The 11,540-nt window shown below is 35.2% G+C and overlaps 1 protein-coding gene across 1 annotated transcript; it reads right to left on the bottom strand.

Moving 5' to 3' along the window:
* Nucleotides 1-4,971: 4,971 nt before the first annotated feature.
* LOC130233526 (small integral membrane protein 11-like) lies at nucleotides 4,972-10,472 on the bottom strand. The gene is made up of 3 exons (XM_056463608.1): nucleotides 10,364-10,472; nucleotides 5,178-5,369; nucleotides 4,972-5,089 (listed from the first exon to the last, which is right to left on the bottom strand). The coding sequence occupies exons 1-2, from the start codon at nucleotides 10,376-10,378 to the stop codon at nucleotides 5,181-5,183; spliced, it is 204 nt and encodes a 67-aa protein (XP_056319583.1). The 5' UTR covers nucleotides 10,379-10,472; the 3' UTR covers nucleotides 4,972-5,089; nucleotides 5,178-5,180.
* Between the last annotated feature and the right edge of the window lie 1,068 nt (nucleotides 10,473-11,540).

The following is an 11,540-nucleotide window of genomic DNA, read 5'->3' as shown; positions in this document are numbered from 1 at the left end:
ACTAGAAGAGATCGGGCATTTTTTATAAGGCATTACGATTATACAGGCGTAGCATTTATGTTTATATGGTAATTATGTTTAATAGGCTAATTGTTATGTTAATGTGATTATAATTAGCCTACATGACCAAAATTAGTATGTAAACTAGAGCTTTCCCAGTGCTGCGTTGCGGCTGGAAGGGCATCCGCTGTGTAAAACATATACTGGATAAGTTGGCGGTTCATTCCACTGTGGCGACCCCTGATTAATAAAGGGACTAAAACGAAGGAAAATGAATGAATGGACTAGAAGAGATAGGGCACATTTTTATAAGGTGTTACCATTATACAACATTATACAACATTATGGTACTGTTTATGTTAATATTGATAAAATATGATCTAATAATTTGGTAATATTATGGTATGTTTATGGTAATTATGCTGATTATATAAATTATGGTAATTGTATATAGGTATATGGTGATTATGCAATTATGGTAATTATGTATATGGTATTTGGTAATTATGCAATTATGATAATTAAGTAATTGTGGTAATTATGTATATGGTATATTGTAATTATTCTGATTATATTAATTATGGTAATCATGTATATGGTAATTATGGTAATTATGTATATGGGATATGGTAATTATGCAGATTATATCAATTATGGTAATTATATTTACGGTATATGGTAATTATGCAAATATGGTAATTATGTATATGGGATATGGTAATTATGCAGATTATATCAATTATGGTAATTATATTTACGGTATATGGTAATTATGCAAATATGGTAATTATGTATATGGTATATGGTAATTATGCAATTATGATAATTAAGTAATTGTGGTAATTATGTAATTATGGTATATGGTAATTAGCTGATTATATTAATTATGGTAATTATGTATATGGTAATTATTCTGATTATATTAATTATGGTAATCATGTATATGGTATATGGTAATTATGTAATTATGGTAAATATGTAATTATGGTAATTATGTATATGGTAATTATGGTAAATATGTAATTATGGTAATTATGTATATGGGATATGGTAATTATGCAGATTATATAAATTATGGTAATTATGTTTACGGTATATGTTAATTATGCAATTATGGTAATTATGTATATGGGATATGGTAATTATGGTAATTATGTATATGGGATATGGTAATTATGCTGATTATATTATGGTAATTATGTTTATGGCATATGGTAATTATGCAATTGTGGTAATTATGTATATGGTAATTATGCATTTATGATAATTAAGTAATTGTGGTATTTATGTATAAGGTATATGGTAATTATTCTGATTATATTAATTATGGTAATCATGTATATGGTAATTATGTAGTTATGGTAATTATGTTTATGGTATATGGTAATTATTCTGATTATATTAATTATGGTAATCATGTATATGGTATATGGTAATTATGGTAATTATGTAAATTGATATGGTAATTATGCTGATTATATAAATTATGGTAATTATGTTTACGGTATATGGTAAATATGTAATTATGGTAATTATGTATATGGGATATGGTAATTATGCAGATTATATAAATTATGGTAATTATGTTTACGGTATATGGTAATTATGCAATTATGGTAATTATGTATATGGTATATGGTAATTATGCAATTATGGTAATTATGTAATTATGGTAATTATTGTATATGGGATATGATAATTATGCTGATTATGTTATGGTAATTATGTATATGGTAATTATGCAATTATGGTAATTATGTAATTATGGTATATGGTAATTAGCTGATTATATTAATTATGGTAATTTTGTATATGGTAATTATTCAATTATGGTAATTATATTAATTATGGTAATGATGCATATGGTATATGGTAATTATGCTAATTATATAATTATGTATATGGAATATGGTAATTGCTGATTATATTAATTATGCAGTTTTTATTATTAACAAAATTAATATGTGAATAAAATATTTTTTTATCTAACTGTAAATAATTATTAAAGAAATATCACATAGAAACATGCATATATGTAAAGATAAACTGTAAATATATTGTTGCTTTTTTATTTTTGTTTATACTGTTATTGGAAACAAATCAGACACATTTATGATTTAATATTTCAATAATACAGTATAATCTACTATTTCCACAATTTTAACCAGGTCGCTATGCTGTTAGTAAGGTGTTTACCTAGTTGAGAGGTAACTGGGGATTGTTGTGTGGTTGCTAGGGTATTCTTATTTACTGTTAAGATTTTTTAATGTCAAATGCATCCTATTTTTGTACTTTTTTTCTGCTTTAAAGGGGACCAATTATGCAAAAATCACTTTTATAATGAATTTAAACGCCAGTGTGTAAATATATATCCAGCTTCTAATAATAAAAATGCATTAATTGTATTGTTTATAATCAGACTTGATAAAAACAGTCTGCAGAAACACTTTGATTGACATTCTGCCTTTGTACATGCCATCAGAGTGGGAAAGCCCCGCCCACTATTGACCATCTCTCCCTCATTAGCATAGGACTTAAGTCTTGTTTTTGAATCTGCCTCTATGCTGACACACAGGCGTTTGTAGCTCCGCCCTCTTTTGAAAAGAGCACTATCTCATTTGCATTTAAAGCGACAGTCACCAAAACACCACGATTAGGATCAAAGCCTAAAAGGGTCAGTTTCAGAGAGTTAGAAAACTTTGTGAGGTATTTTGAGCTAAAAGTTCACACACACACACACACACACACACACACACACACACACACACACACCACACACACACACACACACACTCTCTCTCTCTCTCTCTCTCTCTCTAGGGACACCAAAGACGTATTTTACATCTTGTAAAAAGAGGGTAGAAGAGGTCCCCATATATATATTTGTATTTATATTATGCAGAATATTTGGTCATCCAGGTTTAAAATCCTCAAACATGTTTAACACTGATTTGTGTCATTTATAGCACTTGTTTTCCAGAAAGCGGTGAGCGTACTGGTTAACAGGTCGATGTAACCTTGTGCTGCTCATATTTCAGTTCTGCAGATTCAGTCCTTTATTCCAGTGGAGGATCCTCTATCACAGTGACACCTGCTGCTCACACACGCAAATTACAGCAAACAATATGACATTTCCAATTGCAGAGTTACACTCACCGGCCACTTTATTAGGTACCCCGTACTAGTGCCAGGTTAGACCCTCTTTTGCCTTCAGATCTGCCTTAATCCTTCGTGGCCTAGATTCAACAAGCTACTGGAAATATTCCTCAGAGATTTTGACATGATAGCATCACGCAGTTGCTGCAGATTTCTCGGCTGTCGGATTGAGTTCTGGTGACTGTGGAGGCCATTTGAGTACAGTGAACTCATTGTCATGTTCAAGAAACCAGTCTGAGATGATTCTCGCTTTATGACATGGTGCATAATCCTGCTGGAAGTAGCCATCAGAAGATGGAGACACTGTGCTCATAAAGGAATGGACATGGTCAGCAGCAATACTCAGGTAGGCTGTGGGGTTGACATGATGCTCAATTGGTACTAATGGACCCAAAGTGTGCCAAGAAATCTCCCCCACACCATTACACCACCACCACCAGCCTGAACCATTGATACAAGGCAGGATGGATCCATGCTTTCATGTTGTTTGAGGCCAAATTCTGAGCCGAGCATCTGAATGTGGCAGCAGAAATGGAGACTCATCAGACCAGGCAACGTTCCTTCTCCAATCTTTCTATTGTCCAGTTTTGGTGAGCCTGTGTGAATTGTAGCCTCAGTTTCCTGTTCTTAGCTGACAGGAGCGGCACCCGGTGTGGTCTTCTGCTGCTGTAGCCCATCCGCCTCAAGGTTGACGTGTTGTGTTGTTCAGAGATGCTCTTCTGCAGACCTCGGTTGTAACGAGTGCTTATTTAAGTTACTGTTGCCTTTCTATCAGCTGGAACCAGTCTGGACATTCTCCTCTGACATCAACAAGGCATTTGCGCCCACAGAACTGCCGCTCACTGGATATTTCCTCTTGTTCAGACCATTCTCTGTAAACCCTACAGATGGTTGTGCGTGAAAATCCAGTAGATCAGCAGCTTCTGTACTACTCAGATTAGTCCGTCTGGCACCAACAACCATGCCACGTTCAAAGAATCCCCTTTCTTCCCCATTCTGATTGCTCGGTTCAAACTGCAGCAGATCAACTTGATCATGTCCACATGCCTAAATGCATTGAGTTGCAGCCATGTGATTGGCTGACTAGAAATTTGCGTTAACGAGCAGTTGGACAGGTGTACCTAATAAAGTGGCCGGTGAGTGGATACAACTCAGCTCAAAAATCAAGCTGTATGTTATTTATATTAAAAAGAAGAGCACTGCAGATAAAAAAAAACATTTATGATAAAAAAATGAAAAATCCTTTTGAGGAACATAATCTATTTATTTTTGCAGAGTATGATAGCCTAATAATGTAATATTTTTTACCCAACACATACTATGATTAAATACCACAATAACTACTATGGTGATTTTGTCATGTGGGTGTTCTGGTCTGAATAATTGACTCCAGACTGTTGAATTATTAGAAAATAACCCAAACTAGAAGTGGTGATATGCTGTTAAACCTCAAGTGTGCATTATTTTCTAATAATTCAAACGGACTGGAGTACATTACTCCACTTTTAGTATGGTTTCCACAGCTGCAGTCACTGTTCAGATGTTGTGCTTCAGGCGTTTGTCAGGTTTTGTCCTCAAAAATGCTCCTGTGTGTAGCTCTAGTTTCTCACACTCATCTCATCCAAAGCCTTCTGTTGTGTTGTTTTGACTGTTGTAGCTGTGAAATAACTCTTCAGCACAGTGATATGGAGGTGTAATGCACTCAAAATGTGCCGGAACTACTTTAACTCTGTGTTAATTAATAGTAACTACAATGTCCATCAGCCAATCAGAATCAAGCATTCAACAGTCCTGCAGTATAAGAGAGATCAGAGATAAATACAAAACATTTTTATTTACAAACATCAGAGGAGATAAATAAAAACTTTGCATAAGAAACAAGACTTTAACAGCAATCCAGCAGACGCGCTTCAGCAGCTGAACACCTCGACTCCTGCAACACACACACACACACACACTGTCAGAGACTGGGTTGATTTCAGTCTTCAGCATCATACACACACAGAGGCTGGTTTACTGACCCGTCAGTCGTCCTTCTTGTTGTCGATGATGTCCTGTGTGTGTTGTGCGAGTCTCCTCTTCATCTCCATCTGCTGTTTGAGAGCCGCCTCTGCTCTCCTGCTCTGGTAGATCTTCACTCCAGCAAACGCCAAACACAGCAGGAGAGTCTTCAGGGCCAGGATGTACAGCAGCACCGGCACGTTCTCCAGAGCCTGACACACACACACACACACACATTAACACGCACACATACACTATGATGAGGATATAAAAAACACACACTATCATGAGGATACAAGGCCATACACATTGTCATGAGGATACAGAAATACACACAGTTACAGACCTTATCATGATAACACAAGGACACACACAGACACACACACACACACACACACACACACAAATTATCATGAGGATGCAAAAACACACATACACTATCATGAGGATAAAGAAATACACACACACACACACACACACACACACACACACACACATCATCATCATGATAACACACACACACAAACGTTATCAAGGTACAAAAATACACACACACACACACACATTATCATGATAACACAACACACACATACACTATCAAAAAGATACAACAATACACACACAAACACAAACACACACACTATCATGACAACACAACACACACATACATTATCCAGATACAAATACACACACACACACACACACACACACACACACACACACACACGCTATCAAGATACAAAAATACACACACACACACACACACACGCACACACACACACAATCATGATAACACACACACACATACACTATCAAAAAGATACAAAATACACTCACAAACACACACACACACACACGCACACACACACATTATCGTGATAACACAAGAACACACACAAACGAGGATCATGAGAAACACACACACACACACACACACACACACACACACACAATCAAAAAGATACAAAAATACACACACACACTATCGTGATAACACAAGAACACACACAAACGAGGATCATGAGAAACACACACACACACACACACACTATCGTGATAACACAAGAACACACACAAACGAGGATCATGAGAAACACACACACACATATATATGCATATTATCATGAGGATACAAGAACACACACACACACACTATCGTGATAACACAAGAACACACACAAACGAGGATCATGAGAAACACACACACACACACACACACACACACACACACACACACACACACATATGCATATTATCATGAGGGTACAAGAACACACACACACACACACACACACACTAATATCCCTCCCACTAATAAATAACGTATTAATTTAGAAATGTGCTCAAATTAAAATGAAAACTAAAATAATCTACATTTAATTGTATTAAACTTTAGTACACAGTAAATGATTCAAACATATAAACAACACCAAATCAACACTCACAGAAGAGTTTAATACCAGACTGATCCTAAGTCAGTACTGTTGTCTTCAGCTTTAGTTTGCTTAAAATCACACACACTACCTAAATGACATCATCATCATCCTCCAGGAAGTGACATCATTCACCGGAGTGGGAAATAGCAGCAGCACAAACATGAGTGAGTATCAGATGATTGTTCAGTGTTTTGTGGATTTAAGCTCAGGTCTTGACGTAGCAGAGCCTTCATTATTAACTTAACTAATTAACACACACTTCACTGGTGTCACAACTGTTGGAACTGAATGAGCAGCACACTTCAAATGCTGGAGTTTGACCAAATCATCACTTCAGCAGAAGAAAATGCCTTGAAATGACAATACAAGCATCAGTTTTCTGTGTAGATCAACAAATATGATTACCACCCACATTAACAAATACTATAGTAATTTATAGTACTGTATAGCGTTTATGCCATACTATACCCTGCTGAAAAATCCAGCTTAAACCAGCCTAGGCTGGTTGGCTGGTTTTAGCTGGTCGACCAGCCTGGTTTTAGAGGGGTTTTGGCCATTTCCAGCCTGGTTTCCAGCCATTTTCAGCCTGGTCTTAGAAAAATGACCAGCTTAATCCAACTAAAACCAGCTTGACCAGCCTGGTTTAAGCTGGACATAGCTGGTTTTGGCTGGGCTCCCAGCCTGGCTAGGTGGCCAAGCTGGTTTTAGCTGGTCATTTTCCAGCCGACCAGCTAAGACCAGGCTGGAAATGGCTAAAACCCCTCTAAAACCAGGCTGGTCGACCAGCTAAAACCAGCCAACCAGCCTAGGCTGGTTTAAGCTGTTTTTTTCAGTAGGGTAGTGTATCATACTTTATATTTTGATTTATTTATTTGACATGGACATCACAATTACACCGGACAACCAAATGCATGTGTTTAAGTGTTTTAGCAGACTTGCTAATTCTCAACAGCTGTCCACAGGAGGCTTGACCAAATGGAACTATAATAAATACATATACACATCATTATAATTCTTTACATAACATATCTGGAGCAAAAGCAAAGGCGACATGATCCTACAAACTAACAGTAGACTATTAGTGTAAACACTGCTGTTTTGCTTTTAACTAGTGATGGTGAAATGAAGCTTTCTGAATCAGTGAAGCGCTCGACTCAATTGTTTTGGAAAATGGTTCGTTACTCGAAGCTTTCTAATCAGAACTCGATGACGACCTCTTCTGGTTAAAGTGTGGGAAAGCACTGTGTTGCAATAATGACAAAAGTTCACAACTAACCCATTCATGTAGTAATACAACAACAGTAATATAAACAAATTACTCAATTACTGTAGTTTTTACACATACGGTATTGTCCTTATTCTTCAATGCGGAAGTGCGCGCGTTTTTGCGATTGTTTTAGAACTTTCGATTCAGCTGCCTATGGGAGAAATGACTAGGAATAATAAACGGCAAAAAAACGGTCAAACTACTCGCTCTACAAACAAGTGTTAGCATGACAATACAGACAAAGTAAAATAATATAATAAGAAAATATCAGTTTACAACACCAAGCAGCAAAACGAGCTGTTTTTAACATTTAAAAATGAATGGAAGTGAATGAGACCGGAAGTTTCGAGCCAAAATGATTCAAATGGCTGCGCCCGCTCATACGCGGAGAATAAGGTGAATAATACATTACACCACAGATGATTGTAGTAAAATCCAAGGTATTTAAAAGCATTTACATCTTATTCCAACTAGTCCTTCACCCAGCCACTCGTTCCAAACGGGGATCGAACCAGCGATCCCTGCATGGGAGGCGCTCGCCAGCTGGTCTCTGCTAAACACTATAATACGATATGCAGTGGTTTTCTTTAAAGATAGTTGTAAAAAAAACACGTTAATACACTTTAGTATGGTTCAAAACCTTTTTACTATAATTTACTGTTGTATTTTAGTTTAATTACTGGTGTGTGGGACCGGTGCAGTGCTTTGAAACAGATGAAACGTATGTAATCGACGCCTAATCTCTCACTATACACTTTACTAACCCATGAGGGTGTTTAAACCTTTAAATCAAAATTCGAAGCAGTCACTTGGGTATAGACGAAAATGAAGCTTCGGACGTCACTGATTACGTGATGATGGCTAATAGAATCAAGCTCCGGTTCACTGCTTCACTGCGAGATGGATCTTTTTTTTCTGATTCGAAGCATCGGCGCACAACGTCACATCACTACTTTTAACCACTTTTAAGAACACTACTGAAAATATTTAGGTTACTTTCTGATTTTAAGCTAACAGGTAAATCATTCCACAGTTTGGCTCCCTTTACAGAGAAAGCAGATTGACCAATGAGGTCTTCCACTTTGGCACTGGACAGTCACCATTAGCAGTTGCTGTGTGACTCTGTGAGAGGTTTGATGCTTACTGATTAGATCAGAAAACAGGAACATGATTATTTAAACATTTAAAAACCAGTTTAAGATCATTAGATTTAATAAAACTCAAAACTAAAAAGGTTATATTTACATAAAACTTCACAATGATGCATCACATAGGCTTTAAGTCCATCATTTTAACTGCTTGTTTATATATTGAGTCAATAGGCTTCAATGTAGTTTAAAGAGGCTGGTGACCACGATGTAATGCAATACGTCAAGTGAGAGAATATTGTGTGCTTGTATATACTACACTACTGGTGTGTTAATGTGCTGTTGGGGATGTTTTCATCCACTCTGGGGTGATTTTGAGTCTTAATTAAGCCACAGCTTTATCTGTGTTTCAGCAAATGGAGTCATTTTTGCTCAATAAGCTTATATTAACACATATTTTAAGAAAATGCTTTAATTTTTTTTTTACTCAACAAAACACTCCAAATTGACTCCCCTTTTTTATGTACAGGATGAAAACATCCACTGAATTAATCTTATACTTATTATGCTACAGCATGCTTAATGAATTGATAAACTAATAAATACTATAGTGCACTTCAGATTTTACTACTGTAAACTGTGGTGAACTGCACTATTTAAATATAGTTTACTTATATAATACACTCGTTCATATTACTATAGATATTTTGTTTACATTGCAACTATAGAATCAGCACAACCGATTAATCCAATACTTCACTATAGTATGATTCAAAAACACTTTACTTTAGTTTACTTTAGTAATACTTTACTAAATTACCATAGTATTACTTTTATAGCAGGGCTACAGAAATGAGTGTCACTTCCCAGATAGGAGAGACAGGCGTCTAGAAGATCTACAGGCCTGATAGTGTTTCTGCGTGACAACAGCAGCTGCCACACACACACGCGCACACACACACACGTACACACATACACTCTTGACCACCCGGCACCCATTAGATATACTTTAACACATTATTAAGGCTTTAAAGACAATAAAGCACAATAGAAATATCATGTTGTAAACAAGAATATCCTGCTTTTGAACATTTACTGTGGTAGTGATACCATGGTATTCTTTTAAGAGGTCCCCCTTATTAAATAGCATGGTACCAATACATTACTCATTTAAAGGGGAAGATGCATTAGTATTGTTATTATTATTATTATTATTATTATTATTATTATTATTATTATATTATTATTATTATATTATTATTATTATTAGAGAAAGAGATAGAGTATTCTGCAATATAGATAGATAGATCAAGAGTAATTAAATTAGTTTGAATGATCACAGTATAGAAAGACTTACTGACATACTATAATAACGAAATCTGTTCATTATCATGATGTTTCAGCATGCGTCTTACCCTCCAGTTGATCATGATGATGTATTCTGTAAATTAAGTGTAAAGTAAATCTGTCCGATCCCGAACTGAACTCTTGTGTTCGCTTCTTCTTTTTAATCGTCGCAAAATGACCTCTGGAGGCGTGTCGAAAATCACGGAAACCGAATTATTGAGTAGATCGGAAACCAGTGTGAAAATGAATCCTGAAGTGGGCGGAGCTAAGTGCCTCAATGCGTCACGTGGTACATGATACTGTTTAAAGCGGTGGGAGAAGTAGCTTGCTTGTAAAAAAACATTGCATAAAACGATTAATTGAATTTTATATGCATTCTCAATCATTTTAATTAATATTCTTTATTATTATATTTGTAAATTTGTATTTTTTTTGGCTTTAATATTCAAAAACACGTCTTAAGATGTAGCATTCTGCTATAAAGCACCCCCTAGGAGAATAAGCTTGATACTGCATTAGACATTATCATTAGCTTGTAACATTTTGCTCGCAATTCTCCTAATAACAATCCAGTTCCGCATCCAGGTCACGTAACAACCACAAACAGCCAATCAAACGATCCTGCTTTAAAGAGACAGGCAAGTTCTAGAAGGTTTACGAACATTATAGACATTAAAACATTATAGTTTAGCTTGCATATGTATGTCACTATCTGACAAGTTTGGTTTAGATGGCTGGTCTGACCTTTTACATTTCTGAGTTTCCATGATGTCAGCACTGCTTGGGAAGATGATTTAGGACATGCAAAGGTTTAATTTGTTTTTCATTTATCAACATGCTGTAGTTTTGTCTTTTCCAATGCCTCTTTATTCACTGATGTGTATTTAGATGCACCATAAATGATGCTTTTATTTACTGTCTTAGTGCTGACTGACTAAACTGAGATAAAATGAGCCAGAAACACCCTGCAGGGGTTTAAAATGTGACGTTCTCATGTGAACATAATTGCATAAACTGTAATAATAATAATAATAATAATAATAATATTAATAATAATAATAATATTTGTAATGATAATAATAATTTTAATAATAACAATAATATTTTTATTAATATTGATAATAATAATTATGATAATTCTAAAAATAATAATAATTTTAATAATAATAATAATAATAACAAAATTAATAATATTTTTAATAATAATTATATTAACAAAAATATTAATAAAAATCATAATTTTAA

Source organism: Danio aesculapii, chromosome 1 (assembly GCF_903798145.1).
Source record: "Danio aesculapii chromosome 1, fDanAes4.1, whole genome shotgun sequence".
Lineage (NCBI taxonomy): Eukaryota > Metazoa > Chordata > Actinopteri > Cypriniformes > Danionidae > Danio > Danio aesculapii.
The sequence above is the reverse complement of the archived record's forward strand: the minus strand, read 5'-3'. Positions and strand labels throughout refer to the sequence as shown.